Source organism: Cyprinus carpio, chromosome B8, assembly GCF_018340385.1.
Source record: "Cyprinus carpio isolate SPL01 chromosome B8, ASM1834038v1, whole genome shotgun sequence".
Taxonomy (NCBI): Eukaryota; Metazoa; Chordata; class Actinopteri; order Cypriniformes; family Cyprinidae; genus Cyprinus; species Cyprinus carpio.
Genome location: NC_056604.1, coordinates 22161958 through 22186406, shown reverse-complemented (window position 1 = coordinate 22186406; position 24449 = coordinate 22161958). Strand labels below are relative to the sequence as shown.

The 24449-nt window shown below is 37.1% G+C and overlaps 1 protein-coding gene across 1 annotated transcript; it reads right to left on the bottom strand.

The window, feature by feature from the left end:
• Positions 1-448: 448 nt before the first annotated feature.
• Positions 449-24016, bottom strand: aebp1b (AE binding protein 1b). Its single transcript, XM_042730135.1, has 22 exons — positions 23753-24016; positions 20635-20709; positions 19788-19997; positions 17922-18167; positions 17183-17305; positions 17004-17099; positions 16827-16907; positions 16283-16342; positions 14713-14778; positions 11477-11569; positions 10363-10472; positions 10138-10277; positions 9936-10020; positions 8662-8806; positions 8401-8489; positions 8132-8255; positions 5394-5590; positions 4876-5055; positions 2779-3475; positions 2081-2220; positions 1710-1809; positions 449-1626 (listed from the first exon to the last, which is right to left on the bottom strand). Exons 1-22 carry the CDS (start codon positions 23898-23900, stop codon positions 1052-1054), a joined length of 3780 nt encoding a protein of 1259 aa, XP_042586069.1. The 5' UTR covers positions 23901-24016; the 3' UTR covers positions 449-1051.
• Between the last annotated feature and the right edge of the window lie 433 nt (positions 24017-24449).

Genomic DNA, 24449 nt, shown 5'->3' with positions numbered 1-24449 from the left:
CGTTGTGCCATCTGACAATGCCTAATATCTTCCAGGTTCAACCCTGCTTGTACAGCATGTATCCAATGTTAATTTCTATGTAGGCTACTCATGAGCATCATGCTAATGTCAAGAAATGAAATCTTAATGTAAAGTTTGTCCATATTCAAGTATTTTGATTGACTACTTGTTTTCCCTTTAAACTAAATTATTTTAAGTTTCAAAAATGACAATGTTATTATTATAAATTTCCCTTAATCTTGGAAGACTCCCCTATGTGGACTTCAGTCAACATTTACTTAACATTTAGCATGTAAATGTTAAGTACAAGAATCAATGTACTAGGTAAGGCTGGACTACACTATGAATACAGTCACCCCTTATATGTACTGTCAAGTATGACACAGAATATCAAGGTAGTGACTTGATGTGCACTTGATACTGTCATGTAGATAAAACGACAACAGTGTGAATATGAAAAGACTTTATTTACTGAAAAGAAACCGTCTTTTAGCACAGACCATTAAATATGGTGGAACTTTGAGGGAAAATCTTCCCTGTACACTTGCCTTCAACAAACGATGACAGTTTATGTGAGAAAGAAGTGGTAATACAGCCACGTCTCTTGTGTTCAAACATTCTCATTTCCCCTCAGTGGGCATGATGGTAATATGAGAAGTTTTTGTTACGTTTTGGTAGTACAGTACAGATGTTTAGCCATGAATATACAGCAAAATTATTCTTACTACTTCTAGTCTTTGCAAACCATTGAGTGCTGCTTTCAACCAGCTTTGCAACCAGAAAATGGAGTGTTAATAATCAATATGATAATTTATATTCTGGAATAAAAATCTTATGTGTAATTACTTCAAAACTGTGCAAAGCTTTTTTTTTTCTTTTTTTTTTTAAGTGTTGCCAGAATTCTTTGGTTCTAGATGTGACACCTCTTTGCTCATATCTCTTCATAGTCACTGGATCCAGTCAAACCAAGGGGCAAAAGCATGGCAATAAAGACCTATACTAGTCCAAAACAATCAATCTCTGGAGCAAAACTTTGATCTGAAGTTTACTCTTAATAATCATCTATCTTGTAATTGTAGTTGTAGTCCAGTGAATCTGTCAACTCAATCTCTCCAGTTGGGGTTGTGTTCTCTTCAAAGGTTTCCCCAAGACGCCAAGAGTCATACCAGGGAGTTGTACTCTCTGTGGTAGTTGGAACTGTGGTTGTGGTCATCGTGGTTGTGGTAGGTAGCATTGTTGTTTTGCTGGCCAGAAGCCTCTGTTGCCTTAGGCGGCGGATTCTCATTAGCCGTAGTCGATGAAGCCGAGCCCTATTCATGTCCCCACCATTACCGTTAGGAATTTTGTTACTGAATTTAGAATTTGGGATTTGGTTAGTGCTGTGTGTATAGCGCTGTCCACTACCCCTGTTGCCACTGCTCAGCAATCGGATGGGCCTATTGCCGTGGAGAGCCATGATCTGTTTAATGCGGTCCCAGTTAGATTTGTTGAGGTCAAAGTTGCACAAGGTAGCGCCTGGGTCGAACCCTACCACACACAGACGGGTGAAGGGGGAGTAGCCTTCTGCTCGGGCGGTTACACGGTACTCACCAGGGTTTAAAAGTCGCCAGTAATCTCCAGATTCACCTAAGAGTGGAATACTTTTTTTATTGAAACTGTTCAGTACCCTAAAAACAAGGCAATTTTCAGAACTACAGAAAATATCTCACCTGTCCTAACATCATGGTTGATTCCCTCCACAGACACAGTGGCATTGGAAATAGGGTTGCCCTCCTTATCCCTCACAACTCCCTTAATACCCCGATGCACCTGGGAAAAAGACCATGGTTAATTTAATGTTGCACAGGGCAGTGTTGTAGTCAGACTGAAGTACATCTCATGCCTGATTCCAGGACCGTATTTTTAGGAGTATTTGGACTCAGCAAGGAACTTGGACTTGATACAGATTTGATATGTTTTTGTCCAGGCTCAAGTACTACAACACTGGCGCAGGGTTCACAAAGTCTTAACTTAAAGGGTTTTTCTGTTTCTAAGCACTTGCAACTGTCCCGTGCCCATGATGGGGATATGAGTAGCTCACCTGAGTAATGAAGGTCAGCAGGGCTTCTCTGTTATGCTCCCACTCTCTTAAAAGTTCACTCTGATGAGGAAACTTATCACAGCCCAGGAAAATGGACAGCTCAAAACAGTTAGTGTGAAGGTAGCTGAAGTCATTCATACCTAGAAGAGAAAAGGGGACAGAAACAGGTATCAAAAAGAAAATCTCTACATTATCCAAATTAGAGTCTCTAGGGTGTCAATATAGATTCAATTCTCACAGATCCTCCTAGATCAGGGCTGGGCAACTTCGGTCCTGGAAGGCCACTGTCCTGCAGAGTTTAGCTCCAAGCCTGATCAAACAGACCTGCCTGTAGCTTTCTAGTGGTCTTGAAGACATTGATTAGCTTGTTCAGGTGTGTTTGATTAGGGTTGGAGCTAAACTCTGCAGGACAGTGGCCCTCCATGACCAAAGTTGCTCAGTGTCCTAGATCAAGGGTGTCCAATTCTGCTTTTTGCGGGCCACCTTCCTGCAATTCCTACCTTCCTATCAGAAAAAGCATTTGGACCCCGAAACGTTGACTTACAACATCAGACTTGACACTATATAAAAACTTCCAGGCTGGACCAGGGGAAGCTATCCTTTGCAGGGCCCACAGAAGCAGGATTGGACACCTTCTTCTAAATTATTAAATTAATGATCAATCACAGGATGGTGCAACGCAAGTTCCTAATGCTTACTTCCTGGGATGGGCTTCCACTTAGCACGGTTGACAATTCCCAGTCCACCTGTTGGGTCATCAGCATGGCATCCTCCCTGAAAGGTCTGAGTCATGGTGCGGTGAGTAGAGGCATAAGATATGGCCAACCAGCGGAACAAAGATTGGTCCTCAATCACTCTGATCTCCTCCTCTGGTTCCCCCTCTCCATATCCCTCCCTATATCCCTCTGAGTATCCTTCTTGATAACTCTCATGGTACCCTTCAGAGCGATCCTCATGATGATACCTTTGGCTCTCATCATGGTAGCCTTGGTTCTCATTGTCATAGCCTTGGTTCTCATCATGATACCCTTGGTTCTCATCATGATACCCTTGGCTCTCCTCATGATATCCTTGGTTTTGATGGTGATAACCATAACTTTCTTGATGGTACCCATAGTTCTCTTGATTATATGCATTTTCATTGGGGCCACTGTAGCTCTCCTGATGGTATCCAATGTGAAGGTAAGGGTTGGGTTCTTCTTCTTCCTCTTCATACTGTCGCTTACGTCTGTTTGCTCTAGAATTGAGTTTTTTCTCCATCTCCTCAGATTCCTTGGTGAGACGGCGCATGTCGAAGGGATACGCCACAAGTCTCTCGCCACCCTGCAGGTTGGCACCAAGCACAAATGGATGGCTCTCCATCCAGGAGATTAGGGCAAGAGTCTCCACTGCAACCTGCAAAGCAGAACATTATGTTAGTTTATGTCCTTTAAAGGGTACCTTTTAGGGCTGCATGATTAATTGAAATGGAATCGAAATCGCGATTTGACAGAAGCTGCGATTGTCATGCGTAAACGTTAACTTACAACATCAGACTTAACACCAGATTAAAACTTCCAGGCTCTGGCCTTTGAATGGAGATTTACTGCTGATCACAGAACCTGTGATCACCAGTTAATCTCCATCCAAAGGCCAGAGGGCGCTCTCTTTCTTTGATTTTATAATCGTGCAATAAAATTGTCTGTGATTTTTTTGCGTAACTTTTCAGCGAACTACGGCTCTGTGTAGTAAATGCTGCTCCACCTGAAAGTACTTGATGATTTACTGTTGATTACAGAACCGGCTTTACTAAGAAAATGCGGATGACAATCACATTCGATTAATCGTGCAGCCCTAGGACCTATTATGCAAAATCCACTTTGGACATAAATGTGTGTTGGCATTGAGTGAACACAACCACCCTACAATGATAAAAATCCACCCACTCCTCATTTTTCAATCCCATTTAAACCAAATCAGTCTCACTAGGCAAGCCGTTTTGATTCTCTATGCAATGTTACATCACATTGCATAGAACCAGGCCACAGGGGTTGATTAACAGCTCTGCATTGCTATTTAGTTTCTGACCTCAGTGGCTGTATGCTGTCCTCCATTTTCTCCACTCTCAGGTAGCTGTAACGTCAATAATGTCTCGTAAGCAATCCTGGTGCTCTGTATTTGAATGTAAGGCTGAACATAAGAGTCTTTATTTTCTCCCAACATCTGAGCTGCTGAGGATGCTGTGGATTACTTTCGTTTTTCAAGGTAATGCACCTCAAAATATACCTAAATACGCTTATCACTCCAGACTCTTTTGTGAATGTCATGTCGTTATAGTGGTTAGCGTTTTCACTGTACAGTATTTGTGTGCTTATGTTATCTTAGTATTTTAATTGATCAGTGCCGCACTTGTGAGATTAGTTTGCACCTCGCTCTTTATACTTGCGGCTTGGTCCATTGAGAGAGTTCCACATATTCCATGACGTATATGTTACGCCTCTTCTGGAGACGGGGTGGGAATATGCAGCTCATTTGCATTTAAAGCAATACACTCCAAAACAGCTTTTTTTTTTAGACACACCCCAAAAATGACATTTTCTAGCTGTTATAATAAATGATCTGTGGGGTATTTTGGGTTAAAACTTCACAGACAAATTCTGGGGACACCCAAATATTACATGTTGTAAAAATGGGCATAATAGGTGCCCTTTAATCTGATCTCTTGCCAATTTCAATATGTTCATGACCAGAGTATGTGAGTGGTGCTTTGATTCATTAAATTTACATACATAACACAGCATTATTTCCTTACTTACTGAGCCATTGCTTGACAGTATACCCTCAGGGATGGGTAAATGGTGATTTGGTATCAATTTGGGCACCATGCCCTTATCCTCTGCATCCCAAAGAATGTTATTTAAGTCTGGAAAGTTCTGGAAGATGTCATGGCCATCTTCAGTCCAGTGCCCTAATGTCCAGCTACCCAACTCTGAGCCCTGTGAAACAAAGTGATATTGCTTACAGTACTTAGTGATTAAAGTGTTGCATCAACATTTCTATGTGTAGATTTAGTAGACTGTTTTATCCACATTTAGCTGTCTATTTTTGATCAGTTAATCCTGTTCAATTGATAAGTCAGGCATGTCAAATTCTGGCTTAACTTAACTTTAGCTTTTTTGTAATGTATTAAATGCTAAATATTAAATAACCAAGATAGGTGGTGGAATTTGGGGGAAATCTGTTTGAAAGCCTTCATTATTTTAGCAATTTGTAACATAGTAACACAGAAATCACAATTTTTTTTTTTTTATCTTTTTATACATTTTAAACATACCTTTTCAAAAGCTTTCATATGTCCATCAGGATTGACTGATGGCACCAGATGAATTCGTGTCTCATCCACAAGGTGGCGAACTCGAGGGTTGTCATCTTTATACTCTCTACACAGGTACTGCATAAGCATCAGAAGAATCTCTCGTCCCAAAGCCTCATTACCATGATAGCCTGCTGTGTACCTGAACTCTGGCTCTCCTGAGGAAAAATGGTATGTGTTCATGAAATGGATAATGAACACACATTGCTCGTTTCAGTACATGTAACCAGGGCCGTAGCTGGGGTTTGCGGGGCCCTAGTGCAGGTTTTACCAGTGGGCCCTGTTTGAAAATGTTTAATTTGTATGTTCGTTCTATTTATTTATTTGTGCTATTTACACAATGTTTAAGTTTTTTCAAGTTTGAAGGTGTCCAGGTACAGAAACCGAATAATCAAATGCAAAATAGCACGGCATAGCCTTAACTGTAAAAATTAAATATACAGTCAAACCAAAATCTATTCAGACACCTTCAACATTTCTCACATTATCACAGTTTATTTACTATAATTTAGAAAATGGTAATCCAATATGACAAGAACTAATAGTTAAACTGTGTCAGAAAAAATTCATCTTGATAATGTCAGATAACTTTGATAGAAGTGTATGTAATGAATTCAGTTGAATAGCTGTCAGCTGTTAAATTTAAGTTCACAATTAGATTATACCAATTTAGGTCAACCAATTACAGAGTAATGCTTCAGTTTGTTCAATCTGTGGTGTAAAAAGCTCACATTAGCAATTAAAGAAAAAACACTTACGCAAAACATACTCAGGTCAAATGTCTGAATCATTTTTGGTCCCAAATGTTTTACTGGTAGTCCACTGTATGAATTTTTGGGTATGTCACAGTTTACTTTATTTTACTATACTCACTTACATGAACTATAGTGTCTTGCACCCACTAGTAAAAAAAAATATATCTGGTGTCTGGATAATTTTTGGTTTGACTGTGGATTAATTCTTGTTAAAACTACAAAGAAATTCAGTTAAGAGCAGTGAGTCATTTTCTTTCTTTCATTTTCTTGGATTAACATTATAGCTAGTGTTGTTTTTGGCGGCCTTTTTTAATTTTTGTTTTTGTCTAGTCTTTATGTGAATCAGGTCATTTTAGTTTTTATTAGTTTTAGTCACGTTCATACTCTTTTTAGTCTAGTCTAGTTTTAGTCGACGAAAACTGATGACATTTTAGTCTAGTTTTAGTCGACGAAAACTGATGACATTTAGTCTAGTTTTAGACATTTAGTCTAGTTTTTGTCAATGAAAATGGTATTTTAGTTTCTTTTTAGTAATGGCATTCTATTTAACCCAGTCAATCTAGTATAAGTACCTAGAAGTATAGACGAAACCAAAATTTTATTTTAGCCAAACCCATTTCAAACAAGGTTATCTTATTATATTATTGTTACCTTATAGACTCAAGAATACATCCATTCCAGACACGGAAGATGCTCTGATTTGACTTTACAACATTTACTTTACCAACCAAACATGTAAGAAGTACACACACATACATTTGAATAAGATATATAAAAACAATAAATAAAATAAAAAATAAAAAAATCTGCAAATTTTTCTCCCAAAAACGAACCCGGCTGACCAGCATTCGGGCCAGTTCTCTGTGTCAAGGCTGATTTATACTCGACATGTCCGCAATTTCGCTTGGGTGAGTGTGGAAAATATGACGTCATCGCGGTGTTGCCAGAAGTTTGCTTTGAGTGCGCGTGAACTCATTTCGCGTGGCGGAGTCCACAGCATTCATAGAATTCATTTAGATATTAATTATACACTATGTGCTTAAAGTTGTCTTGTGTTTGATGCGAAATACAGCCAATAGTTTAAGATTGTTTTAAGTTTGTACATAAAGAAATTATTAATTCATCAACTCATTCAACACAAGACTTGTACTGGCCATACTGGCAAATGACTTCTCACCGGTGATTCCCGACGGTTTTAGGGGACAATTACTCCTCGTCGCTCCCCTGTCGTTTCAAATAGTACAACGGCGATTGCGACAAGTATAAAAGCCTCGTCCATTTGGGAAGGTGTGCTCGCATTCAGCGGAGCCAGGCAAAAGTATAAATCCCGCTTAACTTTGTTTGTTGTCATCTTCTAAATAATTCCGCAAGTGGGGCTTGAGGAAGTGACGTCGGTTGCGTCTGCGCAGAAACAGAAATACTGCTAAATAATAATAACGCAACTAAACGAGACGAAAAAATGTTATAACATTTCATTTCATCTCGTTTTGGTCAACGAAAATGAAGAGACATTTTAGCATAGTTTTTATTTTGTAAACCACATTTAGTCTCGTTTTTATTCGTCAACAATATTGCATTATACATTTAATTATAGTCATCGTCACATGACCAGCATTTACGTTGCGTCTCGTCTTCGTCACATGATAAAGGTTTGTTGACGACGATATTTAGTCATAATTTTCGTTGCCGAAAGCAACACTAATTATAGCAGCTAGTAAATTAGGCATGGTCACTTTAAGAGACAATGCATCCATTATAATGATAACTGTCCTGAGCGACTTATAAGCCTGGCCTTAGCCAGTCAGTTAAGATTGCTGGGGGCCCCCCCTCAGCCATGGACCCATATAATCGTCACCACCTTTCACCCCACTAGCGACGGCCCTGCATGTAACCATACTGGAGTAATAATACTGTGTCTTCCATATTTACTCTAATGGTCCTCACCTGTTTCATGCATCCCAGGATTGTCAGTAATCTCCATGGCATAAATTTCCAAACCTTTAAAGCTCTTGCCCAAACTGTAGAATCTAGTGATGTTGGGACACTCATCAGAGATGGATTTCATGAGCTGTGACAATAAGAAAAGTAAAATTTGCAAATCCACTAATCCCAAATGGTCTCTGCTACAAATTCAAATGACACCTCAAACTTTGTGGCTTAGAAAGAGAGAAATTTCCTGGTTGCCATCCACAATTTTCTTAAATGTAAACTACCTTCTCCATGTCAAGGTAGTTGTGATGGGTATAGTCCAAGTCATCTCGATGCGTCACTTCATTCTGACTCTGGTACTGGCTGAGAGGATCTGAGTAAAGAGCAAATGCACAATATTGTGTAATGTACATAAACTATTGATAAACAGGTATTTAAACAATGTGGATCCAGACAGGAATATTAGTAATAGGAAATACTTTGTCAGCACACAATGCAAAAACAAATAAAAAAAGTAAAATAAAGACAGGTCCAGAGTCTCTCACCTGGTACTGGGCAGCCTAAAACCTCCATCCTCATGCACATAGTGCCATTCCAGCTCTGTGGCAAGATGCGGATATAACGTGCCACTACCGGCTCCATAAACTGAGACAACACTGGGGTGTTTTTATCAGAGTTACCAAAGAATAACTGAGAGCAAAAAGAAGGAAAACAAAAAAATAAACTGAATTGTTGAAATTACATAATGTATTTTGAAAAAGTGCTGCACTTTAAAGTGCCCCTGTTATGCCATTTCGAATATTGCCTTTCGTGCAGTGGGTAATTAAGCTGTAGGTGAATGCAAACACTCTGCAAAGTTGTTAAACCAAAAGTGCACTTTAAAGTTATAGTCTCCCAAAGAAACAATCGACTCCAAACAGCCTGAACGAGTCCCTAGTGATCCAAATCCCATTTCTGTGATGGCTACACATCACTGGGTAACACATTTGCATAATTTTTGCCTGTTCTACGTTGGCCAGCCCACAACCACGTCATTTTACTGACGACTGCTTCTTTAATCTCAAGGAGTTCAATGTGGGATTCACAAAACACTTGCTCTTAAAGGTGGCTCAGTAGCCAATTTATTTGGACCAGCTGACTCCACTGAAACACAACCTGTAATTATGAGAAATAATAGACGTTTATATTTTCTACTGCGCATTCAAAATACAAACTATGGCAATACGCCTATCATTTCTGACATGCGCTGTATGCGGTAGACCAATTGCAACAGACTGGGCCATCTGACAAATCGGAGCAGAGTAGGCTCACGGAAAGGATGGGTTTACAGAGATTGAATCTCAGAATTGCTTCGAAAGAAATCATTTGAGAATCACTGGAAAATAAGGTGATATTAAATGCATATTTTGAGAAAACAAAATAATTTTTTGACCTTGCATGTAAACCTATTGTAGGAGACGCCCAAAACAATATTAGGAACGTTAAAAATGGCATAATGGGGCACTTTAAGCCTGGCCTACTGTAACACATGTATAGAAACAAATTTCACTCAAAATGACTCGGAAACAGCAAGTAACACGTTGAATTAAACATGACATTTTGAAGAAGAATTAAAGTAAAAAGACATTTTATTGTGAAGCATACTCCAGTAATCCTTGTTTTATTCAAAACGTAAAATTTGTGTTCAGCTGAAAGAAACAACTTGAAGGTGAGTAATTGATGACAGAATTTTACATTTTGGGTGAACTATCTTTTTGAGCACCACAGACAGATTTGGCTACCTAAAGAAGATGACGAAAATGACAATCTGGCAACCTACCCATTCAGCATATCCATCATCAAGGACGGTCCACTCTCTGCTGTCATTACTAAACGCCACATAGTAAGAAGACACGTAGTCGCTCCTGAAACAACAAAACAAGAACAAAGACCGTAGATGTAAATTTTAGATAGTTTGGTAGGTCCTAATCACAATTAAGCATACTGTGCATAGACTCCAAGGTTTTTATTGTATGTCTTACTCTAAGGGGTCATCTCGACCCTGAGTGATAACGCCAGTGAACTCTGTTAGCGTGCGAGCGTCCAGTTCAATCCAGTGCATCTTCTCTTCAGGGTTAGCACACCATGCCCCACCATTCATATCATCTTCATCACCAGATGCCTGTGAGATGACACATTACATTTTTCTATACATTTCATTCATGCCAGTATTAATTTTCAAAGTGAGTATCTGCATATGTTTGTACCTGAATATTGAGACGAGCTCTGTGTGAGCTGTAGCGATGTTGATAAACAGAGGAAGTCAGTAGCTGGTCATTCTCTATGCGATGAGACTCCATACCCAGAGGAGGACATACTGACAGACAATGCAAGCCAAAGAAAAAAACTTAATATAGACTATACCTTCACACAATAAGCTGGAGTACAGAATGATATTGGTTTATCTGTGCTTTCTCACTAAACACTGGGCTACAATTTTCTGATTGCACCACGTTATTTTTTTTTATTTTTTTACACCCTTTTAATTTATATTTTTTGTATGTTCTTAGTCATTCTAAAATGTTTTTTTCTTTGTATCATAATTTCATATATTATTACTATTTTATTCATTTTTATATTATTTTATAACTGACACCAATTTGTATGGCAATGTATAAATATTTACAGGTACATATATATTGATATTATTTTTAACTAGCAAGATAAATGGAAACAATATAGAGATATAATGAAACTAACTATAATGGAGCCAAATTACTTAAATTTAACTTACAACTATACCTTACAAGCTATATTTAACAATGTATAACTTCAAAACAATTTGCTCAGCCACTTGTCCTGATTCAGAGTAATGTGCCTGAAGATGAAGGACTACATCCATGCATCTGTTTCACAAGCAGGGAGGATATTTGGAATTTCCTTTGAAAAGAACCAGCTGTGGAATTGGAGCAGGATTTGGCAGGATTCAGCATCTGTAATGACTTAAAAACAGCTACAAAAGTCCTACAGAATGTTTTAAGGACTCATATTCACTTGAAACTAATGAAGTCTTCGTCAAGATAGGATAACACTATTGCAGTTATGTTTGTTAGCATGAATTATTTTAGCATTTGTGTCTAAGACATTGAACTGAATGCCAAGGTTTTGCTCTAGAATCTTCTTTGTCTGGTAAGAACTGAGAGCTGGGAGAACTTCAGTATTACATCACTTCACTGCTCTTAAGTTTATTGCATGTCAGTTTTTTATTATTTATTTTTTTTTTTTAGTTATTTGATCCCAAGTGTATTTATTGCTCTATGTTATCTATAACGTGATGAATCCCATCTGGCTATGTGCCTAAACCTAATCCCCACCACTCACTTTTAGGCTCTCTGTACACGCGTGGAGGAGGTTTGTGAATCCTGGGTTTTCTCTCTTCCTCTTCCTCTTCCTCATACCTCCTCTCTTCTCTTTCTGAGGAGACAAATTATTGGAGAAAACACAAAGTTCACCACTGATATGAGCATGAAATATAAAGATTGAGCTCTTAAGTTCCTGGTAGTTAAAGGGATAGTTTACCCAAAAATAAACCTGGAGCACTGAACAAGTTGGAAAAAACGAGCATCATAGGAACATATATGCCGGTATTTTGGCTCATTTCAAGTCAGAGTGACTGTCATGAATGTCCAAAAGTGAGTTTTGATTTGAGTAACTTGTAGATCTGTGCTGCTTGAGCCGGTGTAAAAGAATGATTAATTCGTGAACTGGACATCGCTCCAGACTGTTTGTCTGAGGCTCTGGATTACAGGTAATTGTGTAGTAAATAACATTCAGTTTCTTGCACTGACCGATCATTTCGCTTCATAAGACCTTAATATATCGTCAGGAGCCATGTGAATTCATTTTATGTTACCTGGTATTTGTTTTTTTAATTCTCAAAATTGGGCAACCCCTGACTTGCATTATGTGAATGATTAAAGTGCCCCTATTATGGATTTTTGAAAATTACCTTCTATGCAGTGTGTAACACAGCTCTAAGTGAATGAAAACATCCTGGGAAGTTTTAAAACTGAAAGTGCACTGTATATAAAGTTATTGTACCTCAAAAGAGTTGACTCCAAATCATTGAAATGAGTCGTTTTTAAAACAAATTCCAAGTCGTTTCATGTTGACGTCAACATGAAACATTAGCACATTGCACGCCCACTTGTTGGTCTTTTCTTGTTGGTCTGAATGAATAGGTGCCACTTTGGAGCGGTAAAAATAGCGTTTTCTCCGGTAACGCTGTACACAAAGCAGCACTGCGCTCACAAACGCTGCTTTATCAGGCATTACAGGCTCATGATGAAATGAAAATGAGACCAATCGGACCAATCACCGCCAATTTGAGTCACGCAAAGGAGGGGTTTGGAAAAATTAATTGTTGAGTGAATCGTTTGGGAGTCGTTAGTAAGGTAAGGCAAGTAAGGTAAAAATAAATGCATATTATAAGACAATGAAAGTGTTTTTCGACCTTGCATGCATGTCATCCTGTTATTAGGGACTCCCAAAACCAAAATATGAACCTTTTATTACCCATAATAGGGGCACTTTAAGGACCACATTTTCAGTTAAAAAAAATCATCTTTACTGTTCTACTCAAGAAAAAGTCACCTACATCTTGGATGGGTTGACGGAGTAAATTAACAGCAAATTTTAATTTTTTGGCGAACTGTCCCTTTAACTGATAGTATTCAGTGTTGTTATTGCTAACAAATGAAAGAAAGAAATAAGAGTAAGTTGAAGTAATAAAATTACTAATACTGAAATAAAAAATGCAGTTAGACAGAAATATTAATAAAAAAAAATGAATAAAATGACAAAAGCACAAAACCTAAAACAACATTTAAACATTTACAGTTGTTTTATCTCATTATAGTAGACATTTTACCAGTGCAAATTTCTTAAGAGGATTCCTAAAAGCGCAAATTGATGAAAATTAACATCTTGGCCACTAGCATGGCGTATTGCTAACTGGTTAAAAAGATTTGATCAGCTACAACTGTTATGATTCCAATAGTGGATTCACATTCTGATGAATTACATCAGTTATTACTGTATATAAATCTCCTTGGCTCAAACCAACAGATCAATGTTTGAAGAGCGCCACAGAGCAACACTCCACACATAAATCAACATGTGAGTGTCTCACTAATAGTTTCTGGACATTAAACTGAAAAGAGAAAGTATGCTGAAAAAATACACATGAAAAATAAGCAAACTTACCTTTTTACAAACAATCAGGTGAGCATTTTAAAAATAAAAAGGAAGAAACATAACTCTTGCACCAAATATCCTAAACTCAGATTCTTGCTAAACTGTTCACAATCCTCTGGAGCTCCATTAACATTTATCTTTACAGTCCAGAGAAGGGAGGATGTAACATAGATCTGTGCCCTGTAAAACTGAAGGTTACAGTTCTTAAAATGCTCAAAGAACCATCATAGTAACATAATGGTTTTCCAGGTTACATCTTGACCATACATTCGCAAATCAAATATAATGTCCTCTGTAAGTTAGCATCAGTCTTTGCTTTTTAAGCAAGTAAAAAGCCTTTTAGTGTTAGTAAAACTGTCCAACTTCAGGTTGTGGTTTATGCGTCTTTTTGCTAAATTTTTAGTAAATGTAAAAATAAAAATGTAAGAATAACGTAGATTGATAGTATTGTTTAAAGATGAACATTTACTGTACTGAAGCAATTTAGGTTTACTGGATTATCCATACTTTTTTTTTTTTTTTGTACAAAAATGTACACAGTATTTCCGCTCTTTGACCGCTTTATACAAATCAAGGGATGCCACATGCTTATTTTCAGTATTAATGCCACAGATGCTGTTAATAGAGCTGAACTTTTGTTTAACCTGGAACTATTCTTCATTACTTTTTCAGTTCACTTTCTAATTTTGGTTGGCAAGTCCTGTTCTACAATATCCTGCATATCAAAACTTTCTTGCTCCACTGTCTTAGGTCAGTGAAAAGGAAATTATTCAGTTTGTTAGGAACCAAAACTTAAAACAGAGCTCATGGGAACAGGTTCTGGTTCACAGTTGTTAATGAATGCTTGTCACTCGGTAATTTCCCACAAAGTCTATAATCAAGTGTAAGCAGATTGTGGGGCAGCTGGAAAACAAAGCAGAGGTGATTTCCATGCTAACTGTGTTATTAAAATAATTTGTAGTGCAGACAGAATTTGGAGACGGCAAGTTAGAAAACTTGATGAGGACTGTGTCAGTGTTGGCCAAAAACATTAATGTTTTTCATCAGTAAAGTATTTTTTAGTTTCAGCTCAAGACAATCCAAACAAATGGAATGAAATACAATGAAAGAACAAATGAAACTACATGATCTTGCTTGTGAATTGTATGTCCAAGTATCTGAATAAATCCAATACACTTACTGGAATAAACAACACATTACTACACTATTGTTGTGGTAGACTGAATAGTAGTTATGGTCCTCTTAATTGTATCGTTGTTCTGGATGTCTGTACATCTGTAAGTACCTGCAATTTAGTGTCTACATGTTTAGTACAACAGCACTTTTTAAACATGACAACTTATTTGAGGATAAAACACTACCTTTTTCCTCTAGCTCTTTTCTTTCTTTTTCTCTCTCTCTTTCTCGCTCCTCTTCCAGTTTCCTTTCTGTTGACAAATCAGAAACCAACATTAAATAAGTACAGCAGATTTGACATGTTTGAGACCACTGAATCTGAAAAGTTAGAAGTTACAACATATGAGTAGGAAATAATCCAAATTATGAGCTTTTAGGTCACTAATCAAGTAAATGACATGGATCATGCGAACTGTTTAGTACAAAAGGTTAAAATGTCAGATTGAGGCACAAGATTATTTATCTATCTATCTATCTATCTATCTATCTATCTATCTATCTATCTATCTATCTATCTATCTATCTATCTATCTATCTATCTATCTATCTTCATTAAAGCAAAAGAGGATAAACTAAATACTAAATTCAAAATATATAAGACAATACTGGCTGAAAGTCATATTTGCAATTTAAGTTGATTAGTTAAAAATTTAATCAGATAATCAAGTGAAAACTGTCCTCAAAGCTTTTGCCAGATTTCCATTTTCATACCGTAATAAAAGCAGGTTCTGGCTGCATAATCATAAACGTGTGACATTTTCATTTTTACTCCAGGAGTTTTGTTACTTAAGAAAAATGTATCTAAGCTAAGTGTTCCATGCACCACATATCATCTTACCTCATAAATCTTGATAACAAAGATAAAAAGGTTTTTCTAAATGCACTTAAGGTATTTTACAATGAGGTCCAATAAGTTAACAACATTAGTTAATTCATCAATTAACAATAACTTACATTTGTTACAGTATTTAACAATCTTTGTTAAGAGTCAAAAAGAGTACAGCTATTCATTGTTAGTTCATATTAGCTCAAAATATTAACAAATACAACTTTAGATTTTAATAAAGTATTGGTACATTTCAAAATTAATAAATGCTTTAAAAGTATTGGTAACACTTTACAATAAGGTTCCATTTGTACACATTAGTTAACCACATTAGTTAACAAACTAACAATGAAAAATACTTCTAAAGCATTTATTAATCTTACTTCATGTTGATTCCAACATTTACTAATACATTATTAATATGAAAAGTATTATCTATTAATGTTAGTTAATGGACTTGAACTAACAGGGACTAACAATGAACAGTTTTATTTTTATAAACTAAATGTAATGCTCATTGTTAGTTAATGCATTAAATATAGTTAATAAGTGGAATCTTATTGTAAAGTGTTACTGAAGTATTTTTCATTGACCAATTTTATCAACCATATTGCCAAGTGTTACCGTTTTTTCTTTCCGTTTTATGAGTAAGATTTAGTTGGTGAGGAGATACGCTGCAAGACAACAGTAATTTTGTGGTTGGAAAAATATTTCCTTTTATAATTTTCATCTAATTGCAACATGACTTAAAATTTTCAGCCTGACATCAAGCGGCACCTCTGTGTCTCTGAAAGTGTTTATTTGAGGGCAGAAATGACAGGTCACTCTGTTTGTACCATCATTAAGACGAGAGCGAGGCCAACACCTCTCATGCCGTCTCACTGCATGTTTGTTTTCTTTTTAAAATAGTGTATCAAAGCAGTATGTACCATGTCCATATTCATATTCTTCATACCAGTTGTTTTCAAATGGAGGGATGGTGGGCTCTTCTGTGACAGAAAAGAAATGCAGGTTCAATTTGGCAGTTTTATTGACAGTACAGTAGAGAAACTTTAATGACTCATAAAATGTTTGACTCATAAAATGTCGCTGCTGGTCTCCTGTCTTTTGTAAGAACCACACCAGACATTGTGGATTCTGAATGGTGTAAAAACTGGATATTTTATGAGATGGGTGTATATTGTGGTAAAAGTTTTATTTGATTCACACAAATTTACAGGATGCTTAAATTCACTCTTTTGTAATGTCAAATGTATTACTAAAACATACTTTTTTTGTCTGTGTTTAACAAGTTTTAGAACTATAGTTACAATTACATAATGGGTACATAATGTTAATTTAAGACACAGTTAGTAGCAGCAGTCTGCAATAATAGTAAAACAAAGAAGTAGCACAAGAAAATGTAATAAATCATAATTTATTCTCATTTTATATCGAATAGGACACAGTGTTTAGTAATAATGATGGGTCTACCTGTGGTAGTGTAATGCCAGTCATTGTCAGTAGAGCTGATCTCTTTGTCATCAGGGAAAGGCATGTTTTCTGCCACCTCATCTTTTCCCAAAGAATAAACGTATATGTTTATTAATCGGTTACTAACTAACTACAGGTCATAATTAATGTAAAAACCTAAATTACTGGAAGACTCACATCTGGCATCCCAGTAATCATCATCCTCATCAGGTGGACGGCTGGTGATCACAGAAGTTGTAGGTGTGGGTTCATCCACCTTCCAATAGTCATCGTCTAAAATTAGGTTAAAGGAAATGTTGATCATGATGAACCAAAGTGGTGTTTATTTACACAGACATGAGTGATATTCTGCTTACATGAGTCAGGATAAGGTGGGGAATACTCATCCGTGTCAGGAGGAAAGTCTGTTGGGAATCCTGTGGTTTTCTCTGTTGGAGGGTCTGTGGGATTTGCTGCTGTTGTTGTCTCTGCAGGAAATTCTGTGGATACCAAACAGTCTTTGTGAATGCAAGTCAATCCTTATGAGTCATAATCCAGATCACGGAATAAAATCTTGATCTTATTCCCGGTGCAGCATGTTCTCCAAAGTTGTTTAACAATGATACATGCTTCAGTGGAAGCCACAGTTCCCTTAATTTTATTTATTTTTTAAATGGACGAATTGCTGAATTCTGGGTGAAGAACTAAACTACTCATAATTCCTGAAGAGAGATCCACCAATCAGAGAAGCTGCTGTTACCATACAAGTCTATAAATGCTTAGAATTTTTTTCAATAAAATTATTCCAGCAGTTTTATATTGTTTGCCATGCACAATGGTTGGTTGCACGAGTTCATTCATTTGTAAAATAATGTAATTTGATATTTATATCAAATCAGAGTGTGCAATGTTATAATTCATCTCTGAGCTTGTTGGTTTGGTTGCTTTTTTGGTTTGGTTAGTCTTTATAAAGAATGTTTTGAAATCCCCATAAAGAGAAAACAAGTGGGAAAAGGACTTCTACGGAACCAAGGCGGTCAGAGTTCTGCTCCAATCCGCACCAAAAATACACAGATCTAAAAGACCAAGTATTTTAATGAGAAAGGCTTTTCTAACCTTCATCCCAGTACTGGTCAGGTTCAGGGTCATAATACTCCTCATCGTACTCAGTGACCACAGTGGTTGTGGGAGCCACAGTGGTGGTGGTCATTGTGGTGGTCTCCACCCTGTTCTTCTTGCCTTTCTTCTTCCCACCCTTCTCTCCTTTGTTCTTCTTCTCACCCTTGGGTTTCTTGGTGGGCTTGGGTTCTTTCTGTCGTTTTCCTCTCCCCTCCCTCTCAGTTTCTCGACGCATTCTTTTAGCTAAAGAACACAGAGAAAATGAAAGAGAATGAAAAGAACAACCTGGCAGAAGTAACTATTGAATTTCGGAGCAAGTGAGAAAACTGTAGTTTATAGCTCAATCATAGACTAGAACATCAAGTTCATGTAAGAGCTAGTTGAGGGTTACTTTGTGGTTAGTCTCAAACTGTCTGATGCATATTGGAAACAAAACTGTCACTTTCCAAAAACAGCAAGCTAATCTTATCGGTTGCATTTATGCAATCTCCATTCCAGGGTTTACAGGCCGTGTTTACAAAGAAGTTTTTGTCACATGCCGGCTGGATGATCTGTCTATGTCGGTGGTTCGTGGCTAGAATAAGTTGCAAAGTGGACCATACTTTATGCCCACAGTCAAAAGTCTTTCTCTCTCTCTCTCTCTCTCTCTCTCTCTATATATATATATATACAATATAAAAACAACAACAACACAGTTAGGTTCCATTATTCAGTTCACTTTTATTGACTCTACATAAATAAAGTCAAAACATTCTCCAAGTATACTGCAAGTCTTATTTGGAAGTACTTTTTCCCACCAGTTTAAGCTTTCTTTCAAGTTTTCACTCCGAGTTAAACTTCTCTGATTTTAGGTTACTTTTACACTCTTAAAAATTTATAATCCAAAGTGTTTTTTTTTTTTTAGGTTTTAACAATTTTAGGTCCTCTTAAGAATAGTTCCTAAAAGTACCGTTATTTTTTCTCAGTGTGAATAATCTGAAGAAGAAATCATTTAAGTACCTTTTTTAAAGAGTGATTTTAAAGAGTGTGGACATATTTCACAGATGTCTGTCATGACCAAAATCCTGCCAGGCTTAATTGATTTGATCTGCTTAATCAAATGCAAGAAGTTTCGGGAAACCATACCTAGAATCAGCCAATTCTGGCTTTCTTAGGTCTAGTTTTCTGCAATACTGACTCTCTCAATCAACCCACGCTTCTTGGACGCTTTGTATAAGGAGCGTACAAAGAGAAAGGAATGTATCTGTGTCTCCTAGGATGTCTGGCTACACTTTGATAATTCCCTTCAAACTTCCAACACATTGTTCTGGACGACTCACTAACTCAAGCATGATTCACACAGGGCCTCTAGTCACATCTGCTCCAGATTTTAAAAGAGGAAATTACGATGACATACATAATAATAATAAAAATCTTTGAGCAAAAATCAAGTCTATATTAAGGTTTGTTTAACTATATTCTACTTGTATACAGTTAGATTATTCCCTTTTTTATTATAAAGAATGCATAAATATCTCTAATATTTGAACATCCAACAGAAACTCTGTTAGGGGTTCATGTTACATGTTCAGGTTTGCTCATATTGGGTTGGCTAACACTGAAGGGCAGGTTTTGAGAAAGGGTGGTTGTCGGATATTCTGCAAAATGGCAGAATATTTAATCATTCTTAAATATGCTGTAGCACTTTTCATATTATTGCCTCCTTATGGTGAACCACTTGTTGTATTCCTTATTTGTTAGTCACTTTGGATAAAAGCGTCTGCTAAATGAATACATGTAATATTAAAGTCACATGGTCCAGTATTTTAATAGCTACTGACAAAACACTGAATGCAGAATGATAATATTAAAGTAAATACTTACAAAGGATGTCCAGCTTGACCGTGGCTTGTAATTCTTGGTCTCCATTTCTGGCCACGCATTTGTATATCCCAGCATTGTTTAAATTGGCATTAATAACAATGAGAGACGACCAGGAATTGCCACGATTAAGCACAATGAGATTGCCAGGTATTCTTAGAATCTTCTCACCATTAGGAGAAAACCAGTCAATCTCTTTTGCACCCCCAACAACTAACAAAGAACAGAGAAAAAATATTGAACTGAGCTAGCGTCTGAGCTAGTTCAACAACAAGTGCATATCCAACCACTGCCTAATGTTTTTATTATTCAGTCTCATGCTGTTCTGAACCCTTTTTTTTTTCTTCCATGGAAACAAAAGGAGAATTTTTGGATGAATTGTTCCTAGTTGTTCTTTTCAAAATACCTTTGCACTCTTTTCCAAAGCACTTGATAGCTTTGTGTGGAGAACAGACTGAAATGTATGTTTTCATCAGTTAAAATGTCCCCCATGCTCTCAAATGAAATACTGTATGGTGCCATTAATGTCAATGAAATTTAGTCTCAAATGTAACGCATTTGACTTCTGTAGTCCAATTTAGAGCTTTATTAGCTAGTTTATTTAATAAATGATGACTTACATTTCAGTCTACCCCTCACACAAACCTATCATATGACTTAAAATACATGTAGCTTTTGACTGATTCAATCCCCTTCAGTTTCAATATACTGTATTGGAAAGAGTAGCCAAGGTCTTCTCCATAAAGTTCACCTTTTGTTATCCATGGAAGAAAAGAAATGGGTTCGGAACAACATGAGGTTGAGTAAATGATAACAGAACTATTATTTTATGGTTAAACTGTCTTCTCACCTTTGCACGTCAATCGTTTGTTTCGTCCAACTCGAATCTTTGCATAGCGTGGGATTATCTTCACTTGCAGAAGATCTAGAGAAACATAAATTATTTTTGGCTCTTCATTTCCACATTTTCCCACATTGTCATCTCATATTTAATTGAAGGTGCACACTAATAGGCACACAGACTGTCTCATTTAGAGTTCAAAACCTCATGTGCTGACACAGACGCTCTGGCTCTTGAAACTCATCCTGTCCCGTCTCCAAAGGGCAGTTTCTTCCCTGCTGGGAAAGTTTTGAGCAACATTCTTGCCTGTTGCTGTGAAGTCATTATCCACACAGAGCTAGTCCACAACGCCAGTCCTCAGGAGTAATCTGGCAAAAGTTTACTTAGCTGTCAATCAGCACTGGTTTGCAAAGAATGGGGGTTCAAACAGGAGAGTTGTTTTATTTTTTACCCTTTTTGCGATTTTTATTGCCAGAGAGGACAAAAAATGAGGAGAAAAGCAGGAACACGATCAGTCAAACTCATATTGTCCACATGAACACCAGAGCATATGCTCTAACCACTACTCCACAGTCTAAGCCAAAACGGGACAAACGACAGCGGACACTAGGTTTCACCATTTCTTTCCATGCATAATGGTTCAAACTGTTCAGAAACTTCCAAAATATACTAGCTTCCAAGTGTTTCCCGGAGAACAGTTTCCTTTTTCAACTTCAGAAGGTCAGTTATAAGATCAGATTTTACAGATTGGAAAAATATCAAACATCTGACCCTTTTCAGCCTGACAGTCATACTCATCTGGAGCAAAGCCTGGGCTGGTGCACAGGTGTGTTTGAAGCCTAGATGGTCTATGAGAGCATTTTTCAGATTCAAGAGCCACAGTTGTGCCAAAACCGAGCCAAGTAGCCAAAGATCTTAAAAGGATAGTTCACCCAAAAATGAACTTCTGTCATTATCATCTTCAGAAACACAAATTAAGATATTTTTGATAAAACTTAAGAGCTTTCTGACCCTGCATAGACAGTAATGCAACTGACACGTTCAAGGCCCAGAAAGGTAGTAAGGACATCATTAAAATTGTCCATGTGACATCAGTGGTTCAACCTTTATCTTATTTAATTTGTATTTTTTTTCTCCTTATTCTTCCTTAAACATGGCATCGTCTCCAGAAATATCTGTGTACAGACGAAATCACTGAAATGTACTCAAATCGATGTAGTATTCATGCAAGACCAGTATGTGGCGCTGTAATTCTGCCACAGAGACTTAGAGCATGCACATTAACCTTATGCGCTGTACACAAACCCAATACAACAACAAGATGAACATGGAACATCTGCCTTGAACGTGGTAGTTGTGATGCTGTCTATGCAGGGTCAGAAAGCTCTCGGATTTCATTAAAAAATATTTTAATTTGTGTTCCGAAGATGAACGAAGGTCTTACAAGTTTGGAACAACATGAGAGTGAGTAATTAATGACAGAGTTTTTATTTTTGAGTGAACTATCCCTTTAATGTCAATGTGAAACCCTGTTCAAAACTTATTTTACTTGTGACAGGTTGATGTGACATTTTTAAATAAAACGAAATTCAACAAGGAAAAAATATAGGGTGGCACTTGATTTTGTCAACTTGGAATTGATTGGATTGTGAAAAGTTGGCATTACATACCAAAACAGAGCCAAAATGAATGTGAGCTTGCTAAAATAATACTAGCTATTAGTTAACGCCAATAGCCCGTGAGGCCTTAGTGACAAAAATAAATAAATAAATACCAAAACTTATCTCAGAGGAAGAGCAAGTTATTACATTCTGATGAAAGATTTCAGTAACTTTTCTTCTTTGGAATAACGTACATTGATGAATCCTTCACAGTAAGACCAGGAACATATATTAAGTGAATAAGTTAAAAAAATGATTGATTTCACGTTGACTTTAACAACCAAAATTTTCTTAATCTCCCACCAAGGCAGCAACCTTTATGAAAATATAGGAAAAGGCTGCTCACATCTTCAGGAATGACCAATAACACTATAGATATTTCTGTCTAAGACATGTATAGTAAACACATGCATTCCTATTGGGTTCCACAGGGTAATTCAACCACGTTGGGATAGTTCTTCTGTTTTTCCCATTACTTTTTATAATTTTACTGATCTGTCCAGTTTGTCAGAGTGAGTCTACTTCCCTGCATTTAATGGAAATGCTGTGTTATTGAATACCAAAAGCCTGCCAGTAACCATATTTTCCAAACCTCAGCAACAGTGCTGCTATTAACTCTTAAATTAACTCCTTATCCATGTTGCAAGTGTAATGAAGTTGTGATGTTCTTTTGAAACCCAAGGATGAAAGTCTGTCTGCAGTGTGTACCGCACTATTTTTTCGGTTTCTCTATTCGCCACACCGTGCCAGCTAAATATTAATTTGTACTGGGGTTCAGCAGAGGTTTTCTTCCTCAGTGAGTTGGCTTCTTAGATTTGGCCTCTCCAAGCACAGGTGCAAGTATTGAGTACCCTACTGCTGTTGTCACCAAGAGCTTTACTAATATAACTGTAAAAATCTGGCATACTTCAAGAAGAATCCCTGTCTTTGGTAAAGTACCACTCAAAATGTGCTGTAAACTATGTGGAAAATATAACCTGTCAACATAAATGCAGTGTGCTGCTGGAAAACTGTATACTAAGTGTTTTTGTTCCAAATCACAGAAAATTTGTACTTGGTTAAAGGTGACATCCCATTGAACCCTTGTGGTCTGTTGAGACTGATTTTGTAGTTTCTTATATTTTCTTATATTTTCTTATATTTAATTTATTGGCTTGTGAAAAGCTGGCATTACTTTCCAAAACTGAGCCAGAACGAATCTGAACTGCAAACGTAATGAAGCCATGACATTCTTTGGAAACACAAGGATGAAAGTCTGTCTTCAACTTGTACAGCACTAGTTTTCAGCTTCTCCATTCATCACACCGTGTCAGCTAAATATTAAATTGTACTGGTGTTCAGCAGCGTTTTTCTTTCTCAATAAGTTGCCTTCTTAAACGTGGCTTCTCCATGCAAAGGAGCACGTACATTTTTATATACCAGAGCAAAAAAGAACATGACAGACAACAGCATATTGTCATTTGTACCTGCTCTTCTGTCCTCCACATGTTGGTCTGGGGCTGTGTGGCTGATCTCTGAGTTGCTGAGTTGTGTCAGTCCGTTTACAGTCCAGAAGCGAACCAGCAGGGACAGAAAGAGAACTGAGAGTGCTGTCTGGTCCCTCAGTCCCAGCATGGTGCCTTATTCACTGCTGCAAACAGAAGAGGTGATCCACGGACAGTATTTCTGAGGAGAGAAGTGAGAGTGAGCGCTGGAAAAGGAGAGAGAGAATGTGCGAGAGAGACAGAGGGGTGTAAGGAGAAGGGGAGGGTGGGAGAGACACATGAGGAGCTATGGAGGAGTGTAAAAACAGACTTGAAGAGAGGGGGTGGGAGAAAGAAAAAGAAAGAAAGAAAGAAAGAAAGAAAGAAAGAAAGAAAGAAAGAAAGAAAGAAAGAAAGAAAGAAAGAAAGAAAGAAAGAAAGAAAAGAACAGTTTTATTGTAAAGTTTATTGATGCTTTAACCCTTTTTATTCTGCAAAGAGCAAACTCAAGAACCATATATGGAGAAAAAACTAAGTTTAGTTGTTGATACGTAGAGGATGTTTTGTTGAGTCAAGGTTCTGCAAAGAACCATTTAAGATCCATTTAAGAGATTTACTAGGTGATGAAAAATTTATGCAGTCAACTGAATAAACAGAGAATCATTCAATGAAGAAGACCTTATATAGACTTATGCAAAAG